The following is a 27425-nucleotide window of genomic DNA, read 5'->3' as shown; positions in this document are numbered from 1 at the left end:
TCAGATTAAATCCCACATCCTTATTTTAATTCAGGGACTTCGCAAAGCACATCCTTCAGGCGATTCTGCTCGGCGCTTGCACCGGAGGGCATCCCAGCCCCTGGCAGCAGCGTGCCTGTGCCGGGCAGCCCACGGGTGGAAAGGGGCCGTGCTGTGGGGAGAGGCTTGCAAGGAGACTTGAAAACAATTTGGCTGGGGCCAATTCCTGCGGGTGCCCGCAGGCAGCACCATGGGAGCAGCCCCACACCCATGGGTGCATAGGGGGCCATGCCTAGGAGGTGCCCAGGTCCCATCCCTGCACCCCTGCAGCTTGTTGCTCTGGTCACTCAGTGCCTCAGGGCTTCTTATGGGGCTAATTTAATCCTGCTCGCTTCAGAGAGGCCCAAGCATCTGCAGAACCATCCCGGCAAAGCTCAGCATGCACCAGGCAGTTGGCCCTTTCCTCCTCCCCACTTTTCAGAGGCACCGGGTCTGCGGGGCCTCCTGAGCCCAGTGGCCACGGCAGCAGGAAGAGACAGCGGAGCCCGGAGGACAGAGTTGAAGCTTCTACAATGCCCAAACGTCTGCTGGAACTTATCCAGGCTTTACGGATTAGTTTAAACACCCATTAGTGTGTTCCCTAAAGCGCCGTGATTCATCCACAGTGATTCAATTCAGCTACAGCCTTTCATCTCCCTTGAATGTGGCATTTGCCTAAATCACGTGGGCTTTTTGTGCTGCTATGTTACACCTACGGGTCCAGCTGTTCCCTCCTGGCCACCTCCTAAATTGTGCCGTCCTGCCTGAAGAGCACCGGGTGCCTGCACGGCACCTGCTCCCCTGGGACAAGGCACAATTCTGCCACACCGTGCCCATTCCCCGCAGCCTGCCAGCAAGCCCCTCTTCTGGAGGCTGTGGTTTTCCCATCCCAATTATCGCCTCGTGCAGCACCAGCCACCTTCGAAGGGCAGGATCCATGCGCTCACCTCCAGAGGGACAGGGTGTCTGCAGGAGCAGCCACCCCGAAAGCAGGGGGTTGCGGTTGGCAGGCTGTCCCCGAGCTGTATGGCCCCCTCGTGTCCCAGAGGGGAGGGATTGTTTCGCCTCAGTGCTTTGCAGTGAGTTGTTTTTTTTTTTTTTTTTCCCCTTGTAATTCTGGATTTTCCCTGCCTCAGCTATCCAAGCCTGGGAAGTTGCCGCTCGTGGTGCCAAACGCCGCCCCGTTGGGTTTATTAGTGCTGAGTGTAAAACCTTGGCAAAGGCGTTCGCCATCAGGTCTGCAGGAACCCTGCCGGATCTGGGGCCTTCCAGGCAGATGGGCCTTATTAAGAGCTGTCACGCCGCTAACAGCACCTGACAGCTCTCAGACCTGCTTCCCAGGGCTCACTGGTGTGTGAGGCAGTGACCTGAGCGTGAGCAGAGAGACAGAAGGGTTTGGCTGCCCAGCCCAGGGAGACGCCTCCCTCCTCTCTTCAGGCAAGCTGGGATTTCTCCTCCAGCCCACGGGCTGTGTCCACACGGGCACCCCATCACCATTCCTCTGCAGAGCCTCAAACGACAGCTGGGATGTGCCAGGGGCTCCGCCTGGCACCCTCACTGCTCAGCCAGGCATCATTTTGGAGTTTCCCCACCCTCATCCCATTTGCTCTGGCCTCTCTGCCACCTTCTTCAGCCCTCCTCCTCCCCCTCCCGCCTCCCGTTTCCTGCCAAAGCCCTCCTGGAGGCACCCAAGGTCGCTGGATGAACCATCTCTGACAGCACCAGCCGCCTGAGGTTGCATGTGAGACGTCGACAGCCTCCAAACAGTCTCCAGGACCACTTTCCTGTGTATTTTAGTGAGCGTGTGATTTTTCCACTATATTGTTTACTCGGGTTAAGTTAACTGCTGGGAACACTGACATGGCAGCCTGCAGCACAATTTCCTAAGCGTTTCGGTAGCATTATATCACACCAAGATAGGCACAGCACCTCATGTGAGGCTGTGCTGCAGCATCCCTCTCATCTTTGGTCGGCCAGGAGTTCATTCTGGGGAGCCCTGCACCTGGGGTACGGCTGGAAATAGGCGCTGTTACCCCGTGCTGCCCTGCCCCGGGGCATTTTGGCTGCACGTACATCCCTGCCTGCAGATCTGTGCTGCCAGCTGATGGTACCTCAGCGGTGCCCTGCTCCAAGCCACCACGTTTGCATCATTGTCACCACCTCCTGCAGATACCTCAAGGGTGCAGGATGGGAAGGCAGGGCTGTGCTGACATCCCACCGGCACGCACAGGTGCTCATGTTCCTCACCCTGGTGGCCCTCTGCCAGCACCTGGAGGGGCTCCGTGGCTCCCAGGCTCTGCACATCCCCGCTGGCCCAGCGTGGGTTCCTCCTCCGCCCCAGCACATCGCACCTCCGGGGAGAGGGAGGCTTCATGCAGCCCCTGACTCACTCGCACCATCTTTCCCCGACAGCTGGCACCGGTTCCTGGCTCCGTGCAAGGAGCCGGGGCTGGGAGAAGCTGTGCAGCCTGCCTTGAGAAGCTGGCACCGGCACCGCTCAGCCTCTTCCCTGTGACTGCACCATTGCAGCTCTCACTCGCTGTACGCCAGAGCTCTAGCGTTGGATGTGCCAGGCCCCCAGATTGCAAAATCAGAAATATTTCACCCTCTGGAATCTGATCCTGCCTAAAAATGACATCCTTTGGGCAGGCACAGGAGCAGGGGGACTATGAGCACTCGAAGATGGGTCAGTGTGGCACCAAATGCCTGCTGACGGGTGCCGCAGGGGGCACGTGTCACCAGAGGTTCTTGCAGTGGAAGTGCAGCTCTCAGTGCTGCAGGAGACACACGGTGTGACCCAGCCACGGCCAAATGCCAAACCACTGGCCAAAGGCATGTGTATGGAGCCCAGCGTGCCAGGACAAAGAACTTGGACGAGGAAATGAGAGTGGTGGGAATGGCTGGGGAGGAGCTGCAAGCAGTGAGGCAGGGTGAGGGATGGGGACAGGGATGGGGACAGGGTGGGGATGGGGTTGGGGATGGGGACGGGGATGGGTGAGCAGTGCAGGAGCCTCGACCAGCTCCTCACCAGGCACTGTGTGCAGCACCAAGCAGCCAGGCTGGGAGAAGACCACTGTTTGCACAGAAGTTCTTTGGGAAAACACAGTTAATTAAAACAGGCAGGTTTTAATGGGCTCAGCTGCCTGGGAGCAGAAGAGGAAAGTTGCTGGGGGGGGAAACAACCCCAGGGTGCTAGGCTGTCTGGAGGCCTTGCTGTCTCAGTGAGCAGGATCCCCCCTCCTGCTCACCCACAGCTCCATCCAGCCATGGGTCCTTACCTCCACGGTGGCAGGGAAGGGGACATTTGAGCAGTGCTGGCATCTCCCAGTTCTGCGTCCGAGGGGCATCCCTCTGCCTGGCATTTTCTAATTTTGAGCCAAATCTGTCACTCTTCAAGCCTCCCAGCAGGTCTTACTGCGAGTTAATATAATGCTGGTGACCGCCTGTGGGCAGGAGTGAGAGAGCGTCCTCCTCGCTGGCCCGGCCACCACCAGAGCGCAGAGCAAAAGCTGCAAGGAAAACCCAGCCTGGAAGTTTCCCAAGTGATTTGTTTCCTTTTGAAATTTTCCCCTTTCTCCTTAACACCTTGGAGGAGGGTGGGAGGGCAGGCAGACAGCTTCCCAAGCAGCCCACCCGCCTGCAGACCATGAGCTGGGGCCGCGGGGATGGGGATGCCACAATAAGGCTTTCCTTGCTTCCGTGCCAGGGAGCCAGACTGATGGGACCGCTCGTTATCCGCCCTAATTGTTTTATCCTGATTACTTGCTGACAACTTGGTGTGCCAGTGCAACAGCATGTGAGGAGGGCGGGGTGTTTCCATCCTTCATAGGAGCAGCCCTTGGACTCTCAGGCGATGGCATACAGAGCCCTGGGCCGTAGCAGGAGGCGGATGGGACACGTCTCCTGGAGGGACATTGCCCCTTTTCTGCCTGGCAGCGTGGCGTGTCAACAGGAGGGACAGCTACACCCAGCTGATGTCCTGTCCTGAGCCCTGCTGTGCTGCAGAGCATGTCAACTGAGCTCCACGTGGCCAATGCAGCCCAGCCCCAGGCGACGGGCAGCCGAGGGGGTGGTGGTGGGGACCTTCAGGGTGCTGGGGACATCGCAGAGCAGAGGCGGTAGGGACAGCCAGCAGGGCCCCTTCCATCTCTCTGCACACACAGAAATAAATACATGGCTTCGTTCCTGAGGGATCGGTCCCTGCGCTGGCTGCTGCACGGCTTTCCAGCATCCCCTCCTGTATTTATGTTCTCTGGATGCAAAGCTCTGGGAGCTGCCAGCAAACGCTGACATTTTCCCAGTGCTTCTTAGGGTGAAAAATGCTCAGTGCAAAGCCCTGGCATGCACCGAGCTTCCCAGAGAGGCTGACCCCTGTCTCGCAGCCAGGCTGCCCGCTCCGGGAGCGCCGCTCCTCCCTGCGTGCCACCAGCCCCGCTGCAGCCTCTCAAAATTGTTGAGCATCGAAACAAGGAACCGTAAGTGACTCAGTAGGTTTTAAGGACAATTTTTGCCAGGCAAAATGTGATGGCTTTTTTGGCCGGAGCTAGAAAACAGGGCTGCAGCTCCAAGAATACCAGCTTCCAGCATGCTGCTGGTGTTAACCGGGAGAGCGAGGCTCTGCAGGACCCAACCCTGGGGTGAATCGGGGTGCAACCAGTGTGCAGGGCCCCTCCTGCCCCCCGGGAGCAGGCCACATTGCCGGTGTCTCGTTGGCACGGGCCCTGAGCCTGGGTGTCCTTCCCCAAAGGGAATTGGGGGGGAAGGAGGAGGATGAAGCCACTGCCTCCAGTCCTGGAGCGGAGGTGGGGACATGCCGGGACACAGCATGGGGAGGGCTGCGGGAGAGAGATGGTCACCAGGGCTCATCCTGATCATTTTTCATCCTTCCACCCCTTTAATTTCCTAATTAATCCTTGGAAGGAATAGCTGCTTGGACGCGGGGAAAGAACGAAACTCCTCCATCTGCGTTTCACCAGGAGCCTGGGCAAGGCGTCAGCAGATGCAGTGCGGCGCAGGGAAGGGCGGCAGCACCCAGGGGACCTGCACAGCCCGCACACATCCCCTGGGGCCAGCGCTGGATCGGGTCTGAACTGGGCTGAACTGAGCCAGGCTTCAGCTGGCGCAGCATTTCGGGCGGTCCGCGGTGCAGAGCCCGGCCGGAGCTGTCACCCTGCTCCTCGCTGCTTGTCTCAAGAAAGTTCGGGCTCAGCCGTGGGTCCCCTTCCCCTGCTTTTTTTTTTTTTTTTTTTTTTTTCGAAGGAGGAGAGCTGCGCGCATCTTTAATTAGCACAAATTTAGAGAAACACAAATAAAAGCCATGCCTGAAATAGTGTCGCCCCCGAGCAGGAGGGCAGCCGCGTCATGGAAAGAAAATAAAACCGCTTTTTATCTCTTCGGGCAAATTTTTTTTTTTTTTTTGGTGTTGTTTGTCTGCTTTCCGCGGTTCTCTCCGGCCCTGGGGAAGGAGCCCCCTTGGCCGCGGCTGGGACGAGCCCGAGGTGCCGGGGCACGGCTCCGGGGACCACGAAACAACCCCCCCCCGGGGGCCGAGAACCGGAGCCGGGCTCGCCGCGGGGCAGCGCCGTCGGGGGGCGGCCGGGCCGGGGGCGAGGCGGGGGCCGCTCCCCTCCGCCCCCCGCCCGCCGCTCTCCGGTACCGGCGGGCGGAGCGGGGCCGGCCGGGCTCGGTGCCGGCCCTCCTCGCCCATCGGCCGGCCCCGCGGCCAGGCTCCACCTTCCGAGGGGGCCGCCGAGCTGTCAAGCGGCAGCACCGGAGCCGCCGCCGCCGCCGCCGCCACCGGAGAACCCCCCCCCCCACCCCGGGGCTCCGGAGCCCCCCCGCCGCCGTCCTGCCGATGGCCCCGCTCGCCCGCCGCAGCCTCGCCTCCACGTAAGGCTCCACCGGAGAGCCCCGGGGCTGGGGGCTCGGGGAGGGGAGCAGCGGGAGCCCCGATCCGGGCGGGGGGAGCGGGGCAGCCCCCGGGGGCAGCCCCCAGCAGCCGCCGTCCCCGAGCCCGTCCCGGGGCTCCCGGCTGGCTTCCAAGGGGACTGGGTGCGAGGGGACCGAGCCGGGATCCCGGAGCGGGGAACGGGGTGGGGGCCGGGGGAGAGGGGCACCGAGAGGCCGGCGGGGACGGGGCAGCATCCCGGTGTCCCCGGGGGATGAGAAGATGGCTGCCTGCGAGCCTTCAAGGCAGCCCGGGGATGCCCGGGGAGGCTCCGTGCCACCACCGGTGTCTGGAGGTGCGTCGGGTCTCAGCGAGCCGCACGCCTCGGTGGGGACGCAGCCTGAGTCAGCCCTCCCTCGGCGTCGCCAGGCCAGAAAAGCCCGTCGGTGCCTTCCTCGGCAGGCCAAAAGTGCTTGCCGTGGAGGGCAGGAGGTACGAGGAGGCGCTCGGCGAGCCCGGCCGAGGGAAGGAGGCCGCCCGCAACTTGTTCTTCTGGTTGCGTTGGGGATGAAAGGGGAGAAGGAGCAATTTCCGAGCTCCCGGAGAGAGGTGTTTTCCCACACCAGGTGTGGCGAGCCCATGGGACTCTGTGCCGTGGGGTTCCCCGGGGCAGGCAGCGGGGTTTTCCTGTGCCCGTGGTGGGAATTTGGTTTGGGACGGGCGAGCTGATGGGGCTGGGGGTGCTGAGCACCTGCTTCACCGCCTGTCTCTGCAGGAGACTCCTGTGCATGCAGGCAGCCCGGGACCTGGGAAACGTCCTGCTCAAAAAGCACCTGAGCTCGGATCCAGGCTGCTCCTAACTCAGCGAGGGAAATTATTCTGGAAAAAGGCAGAAGTCGGGAAGCGACGGCGGTGGGTGGCTCTCCTCCCCAGCTTTGCCGCTCCTCCGAACGCAGCAGCCAGGGCTGGGGAAGGATCCCTTAGCGAAACGGCGCCTGTAGGGATGTGTAGGGACGGACGAGGGATTTGAGGCTGCGCGCCCATGGGTGCCCCTGCCAGAGCCCAGGGACAAGGCAGGGCAGGGGGAGCGGTGGGCAGCTGGCACAGCGCACAGAAAGGAGCTGCGTGAGGGGTGCTGGGCACACCATGCCGGCTCTAGCCCTTCGTGATGCCAGCACGGCTCCGCACCAGGGCGCTCGGCCCCACACGTGTGTTTTGGTGGTGGCATGGGGCCGGACAGCAGCAGCACTGGCTGCACGTGGGGAAAGGAAAGGGTAACGTCCACCACAAGGGAGCTGTGGAAAGGCAGAAGGGTAAAATCCCACCCAGAGTGTCCGCCCGGGCTGGTCGTGGCACGGCTGGCACAACGCGGAGGGTGCATTCTCGTGTGATCGCAGAAAATACTTGGAGCGTGACTTGGTCGGGTTTTGTTTGCTGCAGTGGGACAGGAGCGATTTACGCCCCACCCCCTGCCCCAGGGGCCTCTCCCCAGCGCACCACAAGCAGAGGATGGTCTGTCCAAAAAGATGGGTTGAGCAGGCTGGAAAATGCCATCCCTGCGGGAACCCGCGCCGCCCGTGTCCTGGGAGGCAGCGCTGCGGGGACTGGCTGCTGGGGCATGCCTGGCTCCAGCCAGTGGGCTCAGCCTTGGGGTTAGCAGGATGAGGCCCCGCTGGCATCTCCGTCAGGGGCTTGAGCATTTCGGGCCCTGTGAGGCCAGGCAGGAGCCCCACAGGCGGCTGTGGAGGAGGCGAGGCGAGGCGAGGCGGCCGCCCACAGGGGGTGAGGGAGCGCGTCCCAAGAAGCACTCACAGCAAGGGTAGCCCAGCATGATTTGTAACCCCAGCGAGGCTGCTATTTTTAGGAAGAGGCAGATTTTGATTTAATATCGCCTAATTTGCCGCTGACAATTCAGAGGCCGTCCAAATAAGCAGCAGCTGGATTCCTAAGGAGGCTTTCTCCTGCCCTTCCTGAAATCCACGGCTGACATGCCAGAAGTGGCATTTGTTGTTCCAGAAATTGCTGGGGGAAAGCCCCTGGGGACGGCCCAATTAGCTCCTCTTAGCTTCGCTTTTCTTGCATTGCTTCATGGCGCCCCACAACCTCTCACTAAAAGGAACAAGAGATATTTTTGCTGCCACCCGTTGCAGGAGCACAGGGCTGTCTGCAGGCTGTGACTGGCAACAGTCCTGGGTTGGCGAGTTTCGGTACTTCCAGAGGCAAGGAAGGGAAACTGTTCAGGTTGAGGTGTAAATTGAATTTTTCTGCAAAACCCCAGACCTCTGGGAAGGGGGCAGTGCCTGTCCCAGCGCCGCAGCCCAGCCAGGAGTGTGTCCCCAGGACAGGCAGCCCTAGCTCTGCTCCTTCAGGGAGCTGGAGGCAGCAGGCAGATCCCCCCCCTTTTCCTTTCCTTCTGTAGACTGAGCTAGTTCGACTCTCTCAGCCTCTCCTTGTATAAATTTGAGATAAAACATAGTTTCTGGTCCAACTAAACAGCTCGTTTGCCTGGAAACAGAAAGCCTGTTTGCACTCGCGGAGGATTTCTGACAGACTGCGTTCTCCTGAGCCAGCCTCGGGGGCACCTCGCGACAGACGCCTCGTCCTGGAGGTGTTCAGACACAACATTTCGGCTTCACCCTGGGGTGAAGATCCCTGGGAAACCGGTGCTTGTGCGGGCAGCTTTCTGTAGCCAGAAGGAAGAAGCCCCACGAGCCTCACGCCCTGCCAAGCCCAGGGGACAAAGAGCAGGGGTTCCTAAACCAGTGCCCCCAGCCCCTGCCGCGGTCCTGTCAGCCTGGCAGCCCCATGGATAAGAAGTTTCCCTGGGGGACTGATGTGTCCCCTCCCTCTGTCACCGCCTTGGCCCCTTCTTGTAGTGGAGGGCGAAGCAGCTGCAGGGAATTGGGCTGGGGGAGCCCAGTGCTCTGGGCACAACCTGGTGCCTCCACAGGTGACGAGCTGCAGGGGCTTCTCCAGAAAGCTGCTCTCTTCTCTGGCACAGTGGCCTGAACCTCGTTTGCTTCCCAAAACCCCAAAAGTGCTTTGCGCATACCATTCGAGCATCCCAAAGTCTTGACGCCTGCACTGTCCATTGAAGCGAAGGGAGGACAACGTGCACGTGCTCGTTTTTAACACTCCACCGCCCTGGCAGTGACGGTTCCCTGCCCTCTGCAGGGCTGCTGGGGAGGTCCAGCAGCAAAGCAGGGCTTGCTCCAAGCTGCAGCTCCCAGCTGCCAGCACCTCCGCCTCTCAGGCTCATTCAGCTCCAGCAAACGTGTGCCACGGGTGGGTGCCAGCCACACCGGGCTCTGCTTTGTGTCTCCCAGACGTGCAGGTAGCGCTCGCTCCGGCATCTGGAAAACCAGTCCCAGGCAGCCCCTGCTCTGCTTTATCCACTTACTCCTGACCCCGCAGCCAGCACTGGGCAGGGAGCTGGCCCTAAACCCGAGATCTAATTGCTCCTGTCTGCTCCTTGAAGAACAACCGTCTCGAGGGCCGCCTGCGTGTCCCCGGGATGCTGACATTTCCCCCTCGGATCTCAGCAGCTGATTCGGTTAAGTGAAGAAGCTAATAAATTTTGATGCCTGCAAATTGATCGGCTGGAGTCTGTCACTTCGTTTGAAGCCCTCTGACATTTCCTCCGTGGCACAGCTTCTCCTAGCGCTTTTCTTCCTGCAGGTTCTCCCGCACTCAATTTTTAACACGGGTTTTCATTAGAAATGATGATCGGCTGCAGGAGCCGGCTAAAGGCCAGCACCAGCTCTGTAGACGGAGATGCGATTTGTGAATTTCCACTTTCATTCACATCTTCTGCCCTTCAGGCATCGTGAGCTGTGTCTGTTGTAATTAACAGCATTGTTCCTTCTGCTTGTATCGTGTTCAATTTTCTGGAAATTGCTGATGGGAGAACTCCAGCGAGGGGCACGAGGGCTTATATCACTGAGCATTGCCCGTGTTGTTCCCATTGCCTTGGGAATCCCCCCTGCATGTGGCAGTCCCTCCAGCAGGACAAGTCCCAGGTGCAAGCTCTGGGTGCTTGGGGCCAGCAGCAGTGCCACGGTGCCTCGGGATCACTGCTGGGAGAGGATGCTCATGGGTGATGCTCCCCAGCGAGCCTCCATTTGTCCACCCCGAGCATCCCCACACGCCTGGTGGACATCCAGCTCCTTTTCCTGCTGCAGCAGTTGCCTTTTCCTCAGCTCATGACCTCCACAGAGCCGCATCCTCCGGGTGCCAGGAGCAGGGACCAGGCTGCTGCGAGGAGCCGGGCTCCAGCTCCGTGCACCCACACTCTGCCTCCATGGATCCCACCCCTCCATGGGTTCCTAGGTGGGAAAGCACCCGTACCCCCTATTTCCAAGCTCACCAGCCCCGATGACCGTAACTATGGCTGTTTCTCCCCCAGGAGGAAGAGCTGAAGCCAGGAGGAAAGACGTGAGCTGTGGGGACAGCACTATTGACACCGGCCTCTCTTTCTTTACCACCCCAGGGAGGAGGCTGCAGGACGGGCGGCGCTCCAGCAGCAGCTGCTCTGAAGCCCTTGGATCTGCTGCCCACGGGACTGGAGCCCTCTGCAACGCTGATGTGAGCCTGGGCAGCTCCTGGTGTGGTTGTGGGTGGCCGTGGGGTGGCCCTGCTGTGCCCCACGATGAGCGACGGGGGCTGGATCTCGCTCAGCCCGGCCGAGTTCGCCCAGCTCCAGCAGTACACCGACTGTGAGTACCGCGGCTGGCTGACACCCCTCGGCTCCCTGCCTGTGTTCTTAAGCATCCGGGGATTTTTCCTGCGGGGTTTGGGTCTGTTTGGATGGTGTCGGGGTTCAGGGGGCTTGGCGGGGAACGTCACCCACAGGGGTGCCCAGCCTGCGGGTTTCAAGGGAAGCTCCACCCTGTCCACCTTCCCATGCTGGCACAAAGGAGAAAACCCCAGTTACCCCCACTGGAGGTAGTGAGAGATGAGAGTGGAGCTGCTTTAAAGGAAAAAAGGGCCCTGTCACCACCCTGCAGTGGGGAGGGGACCCTTGAAGCCAGCACTGCCGCACCCAGGAGCGCTGCGGACCCCTTCCCACAGAGCCCCCGCGACGTGGGATGCGGCAGCGCAGACGTGCGCTCGGCTCCATCCTTCCAAAGGCTCCCACATTCATGAGCAAAACGAAATGCCAGCAAGGAAAGCAGGCGGGCTTTTCCCAAACATGCAGAGCTGCTCTACAGCTCGGCTCGGGTTGCCAGCCCTCTGTGATAATTTTACTTTTGCAGAGAAGGAGTTTTGCTTTTGCAGAGAGCAAATCGTGAGCCTCATAACATTTATGCAATCAGAGAATCACAGAATGGGTTGGGTTGGAAGGGACCTTGAAGATCATCTTATTCCAATCCCCTGCCCTAGACAGGGACCCCCCCACCAGCCCAGGCTGCCCCCAGCCCCATCCAGCCTGGCCTTGGGCACCTCCAGGGATGGGGCAGCCACAGCTCTTTCCCTTCCCTTCCCTTCCCTTCCCTTCCCTTCCCTTCCCTTCCCTTCCCTTCCCTTCCCTTCCCTTCCCTTCCCTTCCCTTCCCTTCCCTTCCCTTCCCTTCCCTTCCCTTCCCTTCCCTTCCCTTCCCTTCCCTTCCCTTCCCTTCCCTTCCCAGCAGCAGGGCTTTGACCCCGAGCAGGACGCGGCCGCGGGCAGGGAGGCACGGCAGCACCGCCGGCATCTTGTCCTGCCTCTTCAGAGAGCGGGCTCTGCGGTATTTAATCACAGGCCATAAAACACCATCTGCAGTGCCGAGTCCACGCACAGCGTCTTCGTTTGGTTGATCAAAGTTTGGCAAGCGAGACTCGCTCGGCAAGCAGGGGGCGGCTGCAGCGCGCCTGGCAGCGGCTCCGGAGGGGCTGCTGGAGAAGGAGCTGGTGTTTTGTACAACTGTGAATATCCTTCCCTTCTCCAGACATCGCTCTGCCACCCTTGTGCGATCCCCAAGGGGCTAATCATGGAAATGGAAATGTTTTGAATGCCGGCACAGCTTTCAAGCGTGCAGAAGTGCAATGTCTTTGTCTTCCCCAGACTCCACCAAGAAGCTGAAGGATGTCCTGGAGGAGTTCCACGGGGACGGCGTCCTCTCGAGGTACAACCCCGAACAGGTACGGCCCGTTTCCCTCCAGCCTGCTCGGCCGTGCCGATGCAGGAGATGCTGTAGGGAGCCCCCAGATCCTCAGCTGGCTCCCCAACCCATCCCACCCCCTGCCACCGGGTCCCAGCACTGCAGGACCCTTGCAGAGAGTGTTCTGGGGCATCTCCTTGCCAGGCAGAGGCAGGGAGGGGGTTTGCTTTCTCCAACCACTTACATACACTTCCCCCAGAGCAAATTATTTTGCTGTTGCCAGTGCAAGGACCCAGCAGGCCCTCCACCTTGTCACGCTTGCCAAGGGAAAGCCAGGGTTATTTTTTTTCAAGAGGTGCTTTTAGAGAGTCGTTAGTGTGCCAGCATGACAGAGCCTTTTCAGAGGGGCTGTAATCACGAGAAACGAGGTGAAATGAGAAAATCCACAGGCTGAATGCAGCGAAGGGGGGGCAGCCAAGCTACCCAGCTATTTAAGCTCACGGTGGGGCTCCAGGATGCCACAAAGGAGATTTCTCTGTGCTGTCCCCAAAAACGCCTCCAGCCCTGGTGGTACCAGCCCTAGGTCCCTTCGCATCCTGTGCTCTTGTGGAACAGGCACAGGGCCAGGGGGGTCCCAGGCGGCACAGGGGGGACGTTTCTCCCCTTCTGTTAAACCTCTGGGCTCCTCTGGGCCTCTCCGTGGTGTCCCTTGCCCGCTGCCACCAGTGGGTGTCTGAGGGGGTGTCTGCGGGTGCCCAGCACTGGGGGCTGCCGCGTGGAAGCTGGGTGCTGGGGAGGCAGCACCCGGTTTGTGGAGGGGGCCCCACATGCGGCAGCAGGGAGGGCAGGGGGCTCTGCCCCCTCCGTGTGCCCCAGGCCTCCCCCACAGCCTCCCCTCCGCCCTCCCCAGCCCATCGACTACGAGGGTTTTCGGCTCTTCATGAAGACCTACCTGGAGGTGGAGGTGCCCGAGGAGCTTTGCCAGCACCTCTTCACGTCCTTCAAGCGGAAGATATGCCAGGCATCCCCCGAGGCCCAGCGCCAGAGCCCCGGCGTCCCTCAGCTCGGTGCACTCGGTGAGCCGCCTCTGCCCCCGCTGCTGCGTGCCCGGGGGGTGACACCTTCCCCTGGTGGCACAGGGGCAGGGGCCATGGTGGGGACGCTGGGTCCAGCCCCAGCAGGGCTGCCACAGCCTGGATCTGTGCCATCGGCTCCCCCCAGCTCTGCTCTGCAGCAGGAAGGATGGGGCTTTCCCTAGGATGGGGGACCCAGGGGGGCTTCATGGCACTTAATCCTCCACACGTTCAGAGCCAACATCACTTGATGCTGGCATCTCCATCCAGACCGAGCTGGCCTGTGTCCCTGTCACGGCTACCGACGCTGGTGGCCACGAGGTGTCCATCCCCTGTGCGCAGTGGGGTCGTTGGCCGGGGGCTGAGCACCCGACCCGATGGCTCCGTCCCCTGCCTGGTGGATTTGCAGCGTGTGGAGACATCTGCCGAGAGCTATTTAAACTGCAAAACCGATAAGGAAAGCCTGCCCTGGTGCACACAAAGGACGTGCCAGCCCCCTGCACAGCGGTGGTCCTTCCCCCAGGGACATGGTGGGAGCCACCAGCCATGACAGAGGGTGGGGGGCAGCCGTGGTGTGGGACCCCCAGGCCAGGATGCCAGGCAGCTTGTGGGCAAGCAAAGAGGATGCGGTGGCTAGCGGCCAGCAGCTGGGTGGGCAGGGGGCTCCTGGAGGACAGGGCTAGCGGGGGAGGCAGACAGGTGCCCCACGCCCATGGGGATCCATCCTTTTTGCAGGGATCAACGGGAAAACGCTGCTGAGTGCCCTCGGGCGGCACACGGCTGAGCCCAAGGGCTGCCACAGCGGCACGGCCGAGCCACCGCCGGCATCCCTGAGCCCGGCATCCATCGCCAACGCCTCGCCCAGCTGGTCCCGGTCATCCTCCCAGAAGTCCACCACTGGCACCCCCTCTGCTCACAACTCCTCAGGGTCTTCAAAGGTCTCGTCGGGTTCCCTGCTCAGCCCACAGTCGCCAGGTGAGCTCGGCCAGGGCTGCGCAGGGGATGGGTGGCAGGGTGGCTCCTGCAGGTCCCCAGGGCAGCGGCAGTGACTTTCCCAACCGGGCGGCTCCCCAGGGCCTCAATACCTTTGCTTTGCACACCAATGCCACCGGTGCTGAGCCACAGAGCCACTGCCACTCAATGTCTTAATTACCTGGCAGCAGTTCCTAGGGAGAGAGGTGTTAACGAAGTGACTCACTGCTGCGCTGGGAGCGAGCGTCCATCTGCTGCAGGTGACACCGGCAGTGCCAGCGTGGGTTGTCCCCTTCCCTGGGGACAGGTGTCATCACTCAGCCCCACATCCACCCATGCCACCCGAGTCCTGCGGAGCACCCCAGAGAATCCCGCAGCCCCCTCCTGGACGTGCAGCCCTAATTCTCTCCCCTCCCTCCCTGCCTGCAGGCTCGAGGAGCTCAGAGAAGAGGTTGCCCTTCAGCCTCCGGAAAAGCCACAGTGCCCTGAAAGCTGCCCCCACGCACCCCCCAGCCTCCCTGGCTCAGGTGGTCTACTTGAAGGACATCGTCTGCTACCTGTCCCTGCTGGAGAGGGGACGGGCAGAGGACAAGCTGGAATGTAAGTGGGACCCCGGGGGCCACAGGCTGCCAGTTACTGGGTGAACTGGGAGGAACTGGGGGGAACTGGTTCCTGGAGGAGGTGCAAGGGCCAGATACGCTGCGTCCTGCTCTCCCGTCACCCCTGCCCCAGGCCAGGCCGTGGCAAAGATGAGACCATGGGAAGTTTCCCCAATAAAAGAGCAATATTTCAAAGAGGGAGACAGTGAAGTGTGGGTGTTTGCTGCTGATCACACCAAGGGATTGTTTCAGACGTGGTATTGTAATTAACTGATGGAGGCACGGCCGATGGCCACTGCAGGGTGGGCTGGGCGCCACGCGCTCCGCTGGGGACAAGCTAGGCTGGCTGCAAGCCTGCGGGGCTGGAGAACAAATGTGGGGCTAGAATTAAACCCTCGTGATCCCTGCTTTTGTCCACCACCACCACCCCAGTTTTATCCCCTGGTATTCCCTGGGTTAATGGCTGGGTTAACGGTGATGGCTGTGGGCACTGAGGGATGCTGAGCAGGGTCCTGCCATGACCCTTCCCACCAGGATCCCAGAGGAAGGCATGGGCACAGGCTGCAGCAGCCCCACGGGTAGGTGTGTGGCCTGGCATACATTTATCTTTCCCTCCTGTTGGAAATTCAGACCCTTCCCCAAGGAAAAGAAGGGACAGGAGCATGTGGTGTGGGGGGCCACGGGCCAGGTCCAACCTGCCATGGCTTTTCTTCTCCCTTCAGTTATGTTTCGCCTCTATGACACCGATGGGAATGGCATCCTGGACAGCTCGGTAAGCCCAACGGGAGAAGCCTGGGGTGATGCAGGGTGTCCTGTCCGCGGGTGCAGGCGAGCTGGTGCAGGGCAGTCTGGTGGCACAGAGGATGAAGACAGGACAGGACAGGACAGGACAGAATGCAATACAATACAATACAGTACAATCATTAGGGTTGGAAGAGCCCTCCAAGATCCTCTGGTCCAACCACCCCCCTACCACCACTGTCACCACTGAACCCTGTCCCCAAGCACCATGTCCAACCTCTCCTTGAGCACCCCCAGGGACAGTGACTCCACCACCTCCCCGGGCAACCCGTCCCAGTGCCTGACTGCTCTTTCTGAGCAGAAATGTCTCCTCATTTCAACCTGAACCTCCCCTGGCACAACTCGAGGCCATTCCCTGGTCCTATCACTGGTTACCTGTGAGAAGAGGCCGACCCCCAGCTCCCCACAGCTTCCTTCCAGGCAGTTGCAGAGAGCAATGAGGTCTCCCCTGAGCCTCCTCTTCTCCAGACCAAACCCCCCCAGCTCCCTCAGCCACTCCTCACAGCACTTGTGTCCCAGGCCCTTCCCCAGCTTCGCAGCCCTGCTCTGGACACTCTCCAGGGCCTCGATGTCCTTCTGGCGGTGAGGGGCCCAAAGTCACAGAGCGTGCTCCTGCTCTGCAGCATCTGGCAGCAGCTAAAAAAAAAATCACCCATGACCAATGCTGGTTCCAAGTCAGGTGCCTGTATTTGAGAAAAGGAATTTTAGTGCACAGGGAAGAAAAAAACAACAACAACAACAAAAGTGATGTTTTCTCTGTTTTCTGCGGGTATTTCCCTCAAAACCCCTTGTTTTGCCAGGGTGGGTTTTCCAATGGATAACCCAGTGCAGTTTTTGGGGTGGGTTCTCTGAGCAAAAAGCAGCTCCCTGCCGAGAGCTGGGATGCTGCCAGCCTGCGGCTTGCGTGGGTTTGTGCCCAGGGCAGCCTTGGGCACCTCAGTGCCTCTAAGGCCTGCGGCTGCCCCTCACCTCCCGGCGTGGCCGTGTCCCCGTGCGCAGGAGCTGGATCGTATCATCAACCAGATGGTGCACGTGGCCGAGTACCTGGAGTGGGACTCCACCGAGCTGAAGCCCGTGAGTGCCCAGCTGGGGCCCGGGGGGACTCGGGGCCGCGCGCCGCAGCGCTGTGCCACCGCCTCTCCCCGTCCCACAGATCCTGAAGGAAATGATGGAGGAGATCGACTACGACCATGACGGGAACGTGACGCTGGAGGAGTGGATCCGGGGCGGCATGACCACCATCCCCTTGCTGGTCCTGCTGGGCATGGAGACGGTGAGGCTCCCCCTCACGCTGCCGCCGGGCCCTCTCAGAGCACCTGGAGGAGGCCGCGGCGCCAGGAGCCACGGGAGGGCAGCCTCCCCTCGGCAGCCCACATGGGCCTGGCTTTGCTCCACACCATCGCAGCGTGCTCCTGTTCCACGCATGTTTAACCCAGGAGACAAGCACCCAAAAAAAATGCCAGGTCGCTCTGCTGGGGCGGGATCCCAAGAGCAGAGCTCGGGCGGTTTCCACCCTCTTTATTTCCCCTTCCCGTTTTTTCGTCCTGCCAAGCTTCATGTCTGCAAGGTGCATCCAAGTCCCTGGACGCCTTATGACAGTTTGCAGGGAAAGTTTGGGCTTTTTGCCAGTGCTGGGGTTTGCTTTCTATGGAGACGCGAGCAGGCAGATTTTCAGGCAGGAAAACTCAGCCCACTTAAGTGGGTCCTGGGAAGTATTTGTGCCCAGATATAGGAGATGTGCTCATCCAGCGAGGGTTTCAGCTGGCTTTATTTGCTCTCCCTGCTCAGCAAGCAGCTTTGCATGGCAAATAAAGTAAAGACGACGTGAAGCTGCTTGCAGGGAGACAGTGTCTGGTGGGGGTGATGTGACGGGCACGTGGTGGCAGTGCCCTGGCCCCAGACGTGGCATCACCTGCAAAGTGTCCCCGCTGCCTGGCCAGGAGCTGAACATCCCCGGGGAGATGTGCCGAGCACTGGGGGCAGCATGGGTGCGGGGGGGACATCAGGGAGGGAAAGGGAACAGGGAATGACCCCCCCACTCTCTGCCCTGTTGCCCTGCAGAACGTGAGGGACGACGGGCAGCACGCCTGGAGGCTGAAGCACTTCAAGAAGCCTGCCTACTGCAACTTCTGCCGCACCATGCTGCTGGGCGTCCGCAAGCAGGGCCTCTGCTGCTCCTGTAAGTCACCTCCCCAGGATGTCCCAACACCCCATCCCCGCCGGCGCCCAGCAGGGCACCCAAGGCTCATGCTCGCCTCCTCCTTCCCTCCTGCCAGTCTGCAAATACACCGTCCACGAGAGGTGCGTGTCCAAAGAGATCGCCTCCTGCATCAGCACCTACGCCAAGTCCAAGAGAAACACCAATGTGAGTAGGTGGCCGGCGCACAGCATCTCTCTGGCCCTTCCATCTCCTGCCCCACAGTGTCCTGCCTGTTTTGTTGTGTGTGTGTGTTTTTTTTTTTGTGATTTTTTTACTCCCTGGGGTTTGCAGCTCTTGCATGTTCCCAACCTCGGGAGCCCCATCCCTGGCTTGGTTCCACAGGGGAGCAGGTGCTTGGAGGGGGCCAGTGGCCCCCGTGTGCTGCGCAGGGCAGCAGAGACCTGTCATGGCTGTGCCAGGGGTTGTTTTGGGAAGGGCAGTGCCAGCATGCACCCCTGTGAGACAGCCCCCATGAATCCCAAATCCAGGAGGCAGCCACAGAGCCAGAGAGGAGGCTGGAGGGCTTGTGACTGTAGCATTCCCCCCACACACCTCTCGCAGGTGATGCAGCACACCTGGATCGAGGGCAATTCCCCCGTCAAGTGTGACCGGTGCCACAAGAGCATCAAGTGCTACCAGGGCATCACCGGCCTGCACTGCGTCTGGTGCCAAGTCACTGTGAGTGGGCAGGGGCAGGCGGGCTGGGGGGGGCTGCGCTGTGCCGCCACCCCCATGACACCTCTCCTTGCCCCCCAGCTCCACAACAAATGCGCCTCTCACGTGAAGCCGGAGTGCGACGGGGGCCCGCTGCGGGACCACATCCTGCTGCCTTCCTACATCTGCCCGGCGGTCCTGGTACGTGGCCCCACACCCAGCCCGCTGCCCTGGCCCCACGGCCTCCCCACCCACCCCTCGCCCCATCCCCCAGGAGCGGCAGTCCCACTGCCGGAGGTCTGAGAGCGACTCCCCCGCCGGCACCAGCCCCGAGGACAGCCAGAGCTTCAAGTTCAACGCCACCACAGCGGATGGGCAAGGTCTGCAGGTAGGGTCCGGCACCGGGCCACGGGCAGCCCTTCTGGGCCAGGCCCTGCAGGGGCCAGGCGTTTGCAGCCTTCGTGCTTTCTTTCTGCCTCGTAGATCAGCCCCAGGCCCGGGACGCACCCCCTGCTGGTGTTTGTGAACCCCAAGAGTGGTGGAAGGCAAGGGGAGCGGTAGGTGTGCCCCTGTCCGGGGATGGCATCCCTCCCTGACCCCACCACCAGGGTCTGCGTCCCGTTGGGATGCGCCAGCCACCAGCTGTGGACCCTCCTCCGTGGCATCCCTCGCTCTCTCTCTTTCCCCAGGGTCCTCCGAAAGTTTCACTACCTGCTCAACCCGCGGCAGGTGTACAACCTGGACCGTGGCGGGCCCACTCCTGGGTACGGAGGTGCCGCGGCCACCGGCAGCCACCCCAACCCTACCCCGGCACCCCCCTGCCCTGCTCCGTGACCGCCTTTCTCTCTTCGCCCCGTCCAGGCTGAGCTTTTTCCGGGACACTCCGGATTTCCGCATCCTGGCCTGCGGAGGGGATGGCACCGTGGGCTGGATCCTGGACTGCATAGGTGAGCAAGCAGCGGGGACACCGTCTGACACCTAGCCTGGCTCCTGCAGAGCGTCCGTCCCCGTATCCCCTGCAAGAGCTGTGCCTGGGCCCTACCACCCCAAACAGCCCCTGGGCTCTGCTGGCGTGAGGAGGGACATCAAGAGGAGCAGGGAACAAGCCCAGCCTGGGCTCTGCCCCTCCAGCGCTGCCCCAGATCTCTTTCTCCTTGCTCTGCAGACAAGGCGAACCTGCTGAAGCACCCGCCGGTGGCTGTGCTGCCCCTGGGGACAGGCAATGACCTGGCCAGGTGCCTGCGCTGGGGAGGAGGTGAGGCTGTGTGAGCGTTGCCCTGGGGGGATCCAGCCCAGGGGTGCCCCTGCATGTGCCCATGGGGTGCCATCGCGGGGCAGCACCTCGCTGGTGCCCCCTTACACTCCCAGAAGCACGCAGCACGGCTCTGCTCCCCTTCACCCTCCTCCACCCTCCTCCAAGGCCTCTTCTGTCCCGTCCAGGCTACGAAGGAGGCAGCCTGATGAAGGTCTTGAAGGACATCGAGCACAGCACCGAGGTGATGCTCGACCGCTGGCAGATAGACGTGATTCCCAGCGACAAGGAGGTCAACGGTGACCCCGTCCCATACAGCATCATCAACAACTACTTCTCTATTGGGGTGGTGAGTAGCAGGGCCACCCGAATGAGGCTGGCCAGAGCAGGAGCCCTGCAGAGCGCCCCGGCACAGCCACAGCCCCAAACCTGCCTGGCTCAGGGCTTTTGGGGTGATCCCTCCGCCCCTGGGAAATGCTCCTCAGCTGGAGCGAGGCAGCCCAGGATGCCAGTTCCCACCACCTGTACCCCCCTGCTCAACCCCAAAATACTCTGAGGCAGCTAAAAACACCTCTGGTGCCCAGCTAGGGGCCTGGAGGTGCCACCTCTGTGAGGGCACCGCTAGACCCTGGCTCCTCGCTGCACCCAAAGGGCCGGAAGCCCTATGCTCCCCAGAGCCCTGTGCCATCGCAGCCAGCCCCAAAAAGCCAAGCTGAGCACAACGTGGGAAAGCAGGAGCAGGGAGCAGGCTCCCCATCGCCTCCTCTGCTCTGGGGTGCCGGGTGGTGGGCAGGGAGCCTTTGGGTTGCAAATGGCCCCTGAGCTGGGCTCAACCTTGGGCTTCCCCGCGTCCCCCCGCCCTCTCTCGGCAGCATTTCCACTTGGAGCCTCCATGAGGAGGGAAGGAGGCCAAGTGTGCTAATTGTGCCTTGCTTAACGAGCCCATTCAAAGCTCTGCGAGCAGCCCTGGCCGAGGCTGCCCTCTCAGTTACATGGGAAGTGCCTGCAGCAGTCCTGAGCCCCTCTAACAAGCCGCCACCTCGTCTGCTTCCAAGGCCCACGTGTGGCTCTGCGGCAGTGCAGGGCACCCCCTGTACACCCCCAAAATGTTTCCCGATGGCATCGGGAGCCTCATCCCAAAGCCAGGCCCCTTTGTCCTGCTGGAGCAGTGCCCAGCTCCGTGCTGGGGCTGCATGGCCTCAGGTGGTGCGAGTGGGGCTGCCCCACAGAGAGCCGCGTGCTGGGGGCGAAGCACCGAGCTCCCGCACCCCATTGCACACACGGGGAGGGGGGGCTCTATTTCCCAGCCCTCTCACTACTGTGCTGTGGGTATCTCTGCCCTCCTCTCTGTGCAGGATGCCTCCATTGCCCACCGCTTCCATGTCATGCGAGAAAAGCACCCTGAGAAATTCAACAGCAGGTAAGCGCTGCCCGGCTGCCCTGCCACCGCCGTGGGGCTGCCCGGGGTCCCCTGGCACCGAGGGGATGTGCTGGAGCCCCCTCCCCTCCCACCACCTCTCGCAGGCTCCTCTCGCCCCTCTCCCCGTGGGACGGGGCAGTTCACATGGCAGGCTGCTCGAACTTGGCGGCGCATCTGCCTGCGTTCATCACGCTTTGTAATTAGCGAGGAATTCAGGACCAGCAGGAGCAGGCTGTGCGGCGAGGGCAGGGCAGGGAGCAGGTCATGGCTAGCCGTGGTCCTGCCAGAGCTTCTCAGAAATGGCTCTGCTGGGGGAGGCCAGGGGAGGCAGGGGTGGCTCACGTCCCCACTGCGGTGGCTCCAAAAGGGTCTTGCAGCCCCTCTCGCTGCTGTTTGCGGGGCTGGGGGGGAGCTGCCGGCCCCAAGGAGGATGCTCTCGCTGCTGCTTGCACCCCAGGATGAAGAACAAGCTGTGGTACTTCGAGTTCGGCACGTCAGAAACTTTCGCCGCCACCTGCAAGAAGCTCCACGACTACGTCGAGGTGGAGGTGAGCTTCCAGGAAGGGGCCTGGCTCCATCTGGGAAGATGTTTTTTTGGGGGAGGTTTCGCCGAGGTCTCTCAGTCAGTGTCCTTGGAGCTTCGGGGAAACGGTGCCGGGACAGCTCTGACACCCCGGGGTGGTGGCAGGACCTGGGTGTCCCCCTGTGGGACAGGCGTGTACAACACCCAAACCTCTGCAGCCAGGCTGATAACGATCAAAATAATTAATTAACCAAATAATTAACAATTAAATTACCAAAGAGCAGGAGCAAGAGTTCCCGCTTGTTCAAGCTGAAGCATCCCACAGACCTGCCACCCACCTCAGCAGCTCCCTGTGCCGAAGTCCCCTCGTCCCCTGCCCTCTTTGCTGGCACACCGAGGGAGCAGGCCTTGGTGCTCCCCGTGGGATGTGCTCAGTGGCAGCATGTTGGGGAGGGTCTCCAGGGGCCGGGCACGTCCAGGGGAGAATTTTGTTAAAGTCTGTGCGTCGGCGAGGCGGCTGCTCTGCAAACACAGCCTGCAGCTCCAGCGAGGAGCTCGCTGCAAGGCCAGCCAGCTGCAGGCAGAAGAATAGCCCTGTATTTTTCCCCTTCCAGCTGAATTTGAGAGTGTGCCTGGAATATTCTCTCTGTAAACTCCGTGTCTGCTCACAGCCGTCTTTGGATTACATGGAAACAGCCTTTAATTAGAGGAGGGAGGAGGGACCGCTGCGTGCCAGCGGTTGCTAAGAGCTCTGTCATTTTGCAGTTTGCATTGGTGGGGTTTGTGCTGGGCTTTGCTGCAAACTTCCGGCTCGCCTTATCTCTGCGTAAATGCCCCCTTTTAGAACTGATTCTCGAGGGCTACAGGAAAAAAAAAAAAAAAAAAAAAAAGAAGAAAATAAAACACAACTGGCTGCGCTGCACATGGAGCTGTTAGTGAGCGTGGCATGGGCATCCTGGGCAGCCAGGAGAGCTGCTGAGTGCGAGGAGTGTGTGAAGAGAGGTTTTAAAGCCTGTGTCTACACGGGGAGCTCCAGCCCCTGCTAAATCCTGCAGGGCTCCAGCTCTGCCCTCCAGATGAGACGGGGCAGGAGCTCCTGCCTTGCGCTGCCCCATCAGCTGCTAGCGCCACGCACGCAGGTGCCCAGGAGGGTGAGACCCCAGCCCCAGGGCTGGGGGCTGCTGGAGGATGCCCTTGGTACCCCTGCCATGCCGGCAGGAAAGCGTTAACCCAGCAGCTTTTTAAGTTGAAAGTAGCAGCAGCCCGTCCTCCCTCCAGCTCCGAGGCAACTGTCATCCGTGCAGAGAAATGGCAGTTTTGTTTTGGAAATTGGCACTCGCTGCGGTACAGCTCCTGGAAATGAATTTGCTTTTTCCCCAGCTGCAAATTTCTACTTCCAGCGTCGCTGCCAGCACGCCGTCAGCTGCCCCAGCTCAAAGAGCCCATTGTAGCACGCTGGCATGCAAACAGAGGAGGGCTGCAGAGGGAGAAACTGCTCCTGCTCGCTGGCCCCGCGCCAGGGTGCGGGTGTGCGGCAGCGTGCCCGTGCCCGCAGCCCCCCAGGACTGCACCCCCAAGTCCCTCAATGGATTCGTGGAGGTGCCACTGCGGGCGAGGTGCTCAAAGCCCATGGGAATTAACACCTGGGGTCGGGGAGGGGGCGAGGCTCTGCCTGGCCAGAGCACGGGGTGCGTCGTCCGCAGCGCCGCGAGGAATCGCGGGCCGCTTGCTCAGCGTCCGCTGCTCGAAGCCTCAGTCCCACAAGTCGTGGTGTTATTAAAACGTGCTGGGAAATAAGTGAAACCTAGCCTCAGAGAGACATTTTTTTGCAAACCAGGAGATGATTCCTGCCTTTGGCTTTCACGGCGAGGCTAAAAATAAGATCACGGACACGAGGGGAGGCAGAGGAGATCTGAACAAACAGAGATGCTCGCTTGTGTATGTGCCCATCTCTGCCGGCCAGCAAACTCAGCTACTGAGGAGTGCTTATAGAAAGTGTATTAAAAATAAGCTTGAAACCTTCACTCAGCTCAAGCAAAACAACAGGAGTCAAAGCAGCAACGGGGTTTTATCAGCCAACTCACATTCCTCTTGGCAAAGCAACACAGGGAGCAGAAATTCCTTCACATCACCAAAATGCAGGGAAAATGTGCCGGTGTTTGCTGAAGTGTAGCCTAGCAGGTAGGGAGCAGATGCTTGGAAAGAAATACAGATGCTTCAAGGAAAATACAGATGCTCTAGCGAAAATGGAGTTGAAAGTGAGAGACGGCTGCTTCCTACGGCAGTCCTGACTTCAGAGGGGTGCAGACAGAAGAGCTCTTGTTTCCTCAGACCTAAGGCTCCATCCTCCGTGGTGGAGGACGAGGTGAATGCCGTGTGCTGAGCGTCCTGAATGCAAGACCTGCAGTGAAGGGCTGCGTTGCCACATCTGCTACCCCCAGCCATGCAGGGCAGCCACAGCCACCAGATATTTCACCCTTTTTAGGGTGCTTTCAAATCCATCGGTCCTGCCGTGTGAGTGTGAAGTGCTGGACACCGGCCTGTGCACCAAAACTGGACATTTTTCCTCCATCACCTTTCTTGTAATCCCTTCCCAGAGTCATTTCTCGTTCCTGACAAGGCGAACGGTTTGGAGTTAGCCACACTCTGGGGTTTGCAGAGCTCAGGTGGGGCAGGGGGAAGGGGGAGGCTCATGCTGGAGGAGCTCACCAGGTTTTTATGGGGCCGGGCTGGTCCTGCTTGCTCAGGTGTCTTGTGTCCGGCAGTGTGACGGGACCCTGCTGGACCTGAGCACCACTTCCCTGGAGGGCATCGCCGTCCTCAACATCCCGAGCATGTACGGCGGCTCCAACCTCTGGGGCGAGACCAAGAAGCAGCGCGGCTACAACCGGGTGAGCAAGAAGGCGCCGGAGAAGCTGCACGCCACGGTGGTCACCGACGCCAAGGAGCTCAAGTTCTGTGCACAGGGTGAGTGGGGAGGTCCTGAGGGGGCCCAGGGAGGGCTCCCTGCGAGCTGGGGAGGGCAGGGGGCTCTGCCCACCCCAGCCTCACTTCTCCAGGGCTGCTGGTGCCGAGGAGGGGCAGGAAGCTGCAGAACTGGCACAAGAGGCTTTTTTTTAAGCTTTCCTCTGCCACAGTGCCATCAGCCTGGCTGGCTTCTTGCGGGAACGGCTCATTTGCTGCGAGCTCCAGGTCCCGGAGCCAGGGCACCTGCAAGTTGCAGAGGGAAAAAAGCAGCCCTACACTCCCCGGGGGCACCGTGCCCGCCTCGTACCCCTGCCCAGCACCGTGCCTGCGCCCCGGCCACCTTCTCGCAGCTTCTGCCTTGTTACACCCAGCACCGATGTGCAAAGTGTTGGTGGGGGGCCCGTGCTGGGACCTGGGTGCTGTTTCAGGCAGGGAGATTTACACTCCTGAGATTTTGTGGGAGCTGCCTGCCCGACACGGGGCACTGAGCCTATCGGCTGGGGGGGCTCGGGCGAGCTTGGGGGGCTGGGCTGTGTGCAGGAGCGCTCAGGCCACCCATGAATGAAAGCCAGACGGGCTCAGGATGGAGAGCTCAGACTCGGACAGTTTCCTGGGCCGGAGGCAGCCTGCCAAACCCAGGGGACAAAGCAGGAGCTTTGCTGTAGGCTCTGCTCTGGAGCCAGACCTGGTATTTTGCTGCTGTAGGCAGACGGCTGGCTGTGCCCTCCTCTGGCCAGTGCTGCTTGCTCACAGTCCAGCTCCAGAGGGGGGCTTTTTGGCACTGGGCTTGATGTTAAATCACTTTGAAAAAATGAGCACGCTCTCACTAGCCACCTGAGGAGCATCCCTGGGGGCTGGTGCTGCCCCTGGGCCCCACCATCAGCCAGACGAGGCGCAGAGGGGATGCCCCAAGCAGGGACGCAGGGATGCGATGGCTCGGCCCCAACTCATGTCCCTCTCTTGCAGACCTCAGCGACCACCTGCTGGAGGTGGTGGGGCTGGAGGGCGCGATGGAGATGGGGCAGATCTACACGGGGCTGAAGAGCGCAGGAAGGAGGCTGGCCCAGTGCTCATCTGTCACCATCAGGTATTTGTCCCTGTCCCGGCAGAGCGCCCAGCGGGCAGCGAAAGCTGGCACCTGCATGACCCTGCGCTCCCTCTTGCAGGACCTCCAAGCTGCTGCCCATGCAGGTGGACGGCGAGCCCTGGATGCAGCCCCCCTGCACCGTGAGTCCCCAGGGAAGGGGCAGCGGGGCCGGGGGTGGCTCAGCTCCCGGGGCTTGGTGCAGAGAGGCTCCGTGCCCCTGCTCCTGGGTGCTGAGCTGCTCCTTCCCGGGCTGGCTGGGGTTGCTCTGTGGGGCCCCTGAGTCAGGGGATGCTCGGTGCCCAGCCAGAGCGTGACTCACCCCTCAGCTGGTTGGGAGCTGCTCGCCGATCTGTGCTCTTCGTTTATTTTTAGGTCAAAATTACACATAAAAGCCAAGTGCCGATGCTGCTGGGCCCTCCCCAGAAGAGCAGCTTCTTTTTCCTGAAGAGAAGAAACCGAACTCGAGATTAACCCGTGAGCAAGGAGCTGCAGTCCAGAGGCACCCCGATGTCCCAGGGCTGGCAACCTTCATCTCCGCGCCTCTCCTGACCCCTCTCTCTGCTTTGGAAACGCCGCCTTGGAAAGCAGACCCAGGCTGCGAGGGGCAGGAGGGGCTCCCGCTCACCCCCAGCCCCCACGCCGCGGTGGGGGGACGAAGCCACCCCAGCCCCATGGGGATGCTTTGCCCTGGGAGGGGCTCAGCGGCTCCTTCCCAGCCACCACGGGCGTTTTCTGCAGCCGGGAGCGGAGCGATGGGCACAGGCAGCCGGGCATGCAAGGAGCGCGTTCGCTGGAGCAGCGCTAGGACTGTTTTTTTTTTTCCTTTCCCTTAATTTAAATAACTGCCCCCTTCCTCCCGCAGAGCTGCAAACGAACGTGCTCCTAAGGAAAAAAGCCAAGCTTCACTTATTTATTTGTAACCCTCCCGAAGGACACTTGGTGTTTTGCTGCACTGGCTTTCTGTCCACCAGACCTGCGCATCCGAGAAGTTATTTATTTTTGTAGCCCAGGGGAGACGGCATCCTGACCCTTGCTTCCCTCGCTGCCACCAGAGCAGGCTTTCCATGCCTTCGGCTAGCTTTTCTGGGTTGTTTTGAAGCAGATGCAAATGCAGTGTTCGCTCTCAGCCCTGGAAGCTGCTTCAGAGAGCACAGCCTGTGGGGCAGGTTGTGCAGGGATAGACCTTGTCTGGGACCTGGGACGAGCCCAGGGCAGAGAAAAGGAGCGGGCGATGGGGTGTGGGAATGGCCAGGAGGGACCTCCTGGGGAGCTGCCAGCCCCCAGCAAACCCCAGCTCCGGGTTGGACTTTGCGTCTGGGTTTGTATTTATGTATTTATTTAACATGTTTGGGGCGGGGGGAGGCTCCAGGGGTCGCTTCCCTTTTACGAGGTGAGGTTGGACATGAATGCCACCCCCTTTCTTGCTGACCATCCTGCCAGTGCTGCATACGTGGCACCTCCTGCCTCTTTTGGGGTGGCTCGATGGGGAGCTCCCCATTGCCCCAAACCTCCCAGCCCACGCAGGAGGCTGGGGACAGGTGCTCGGCAGCTCCTCTCCCTGGGAAGTGTCCCCTTTTTGCACATCCTCAGCTGCTTCACCAGGACAGTGCCCTCCCAGAGGGGACCAACGCTGGGTCCAACGCTTGGACACTGCTGGGTCGCTGCGAGGAGCAGCGGGAGCAGCCAGCCATTGGTTTTGTCACAGCCACATCTCTCCCTGAGCCACCCCAAAGCCAAGGACGCAGACCTGAGACCCAGCTCTTCTCCCAGGACACAACGGGGACAGAACAGCGGACACGGCCACGGAGGATGCCATGGTCTGGGTGCATTCCCTGGCTCACAGCAGCAGGACCAAAGCCTAGGAAGGCTTGCTGCCTCTCCTGCAGGCACCAG

The 27425-nt window shown here is 61.0% G+C and overlaps 1 protein-coding gene across 1 annotated transcript; it reads left to right on the top strand.

The window, feature by feature from the left end:
- The first annotated feature begins 5823 nt into the window (after positions 1 to 5823).
- Positions 5824 to 26132, top strand: LOC309881554 (diacylglycerol kinase beta-like). The gene is made up of 25 exons (XM_082767667.1): positions 5824 to 5907; positions 10395 to 10620; positions 11948 to 12024; positions 12895 to 13060; positions 13793 to 14032; positions 14459 to 14629; positions 15351 to 15400; positions 16429 to 16503; positions 16583 to 16702; positions 17491 to 17608; positions 17706 to 17794; positions 18191 to 18307; positions 18386 to 18484; positions 18558 to 18671; positions 18767 to 18840; positions 18973 to 19047; positions 19145 to 19230; positions 19449 to 19538; positions 19724 to 19884; positions 20891 to 20955; positions 21413 to 21503; positions 24244 to 24445; positions 25412 to 25532; positions 25612 to 25672; positions 25905 to 26132. The coding sequence occupies exons 2-25, from the start codon at positions 10554 to 10556 to the stop codon at positions 26001 to 26003; spliced, it is 2628 nt and encodes an 875-aa protein (XP_082623793.1). The 5' UTR covers positions 5824 to 5907; positions 10395 to 10553; the 3' UTR covers positions 26004 to 26132.
- The last annotated feature ends 1293 nt before the right edge of the window (positions 26133 to 27425 follow it).

The sequence above is a fragment of the Aythya marila genome (assembly GCF_965140915.1).
Source record: "Aythya marila genome assembly, chromosome: 9".
Classification (NCBI taxonomy): Eukaryota; Metazoa; Chordata; class Aves; order Anseriformes; family Anatidae; genus Aythya; species Aythya marila.
The sequence above is the reverse complement of the archived record's forward strand: the minus strand, read 5'-3'. Positions and strand labels throughout refer to the sequence as shown.

Excerpts from the sequence above, each read along its gene's own strand:
- LOC309881554 (XM_082767667.1), top strand. The coding sequence starts at position 10,554 with ATGAGCGACGGGGGCTGGATCTCGCTCAGCCCGGCCGAGTTCGCCCAG. Across the intron at positions 17,609-17,705 it reads GCAGGGCCTCTGCTGCTCCT|TCTGCAAATACACCGTCCAC; the intron begins GTAAGTCACCTC and ends CCCTCCTGCCAG. Across the intron at positions 18,841-18,972 it reads GGTGGAAGGCAAGGGGAGCG|GGTCCTCCGAAAGTTTCACT; the intron begins GTAGGTGTGCCC and ends CTCTTTCCCCAG.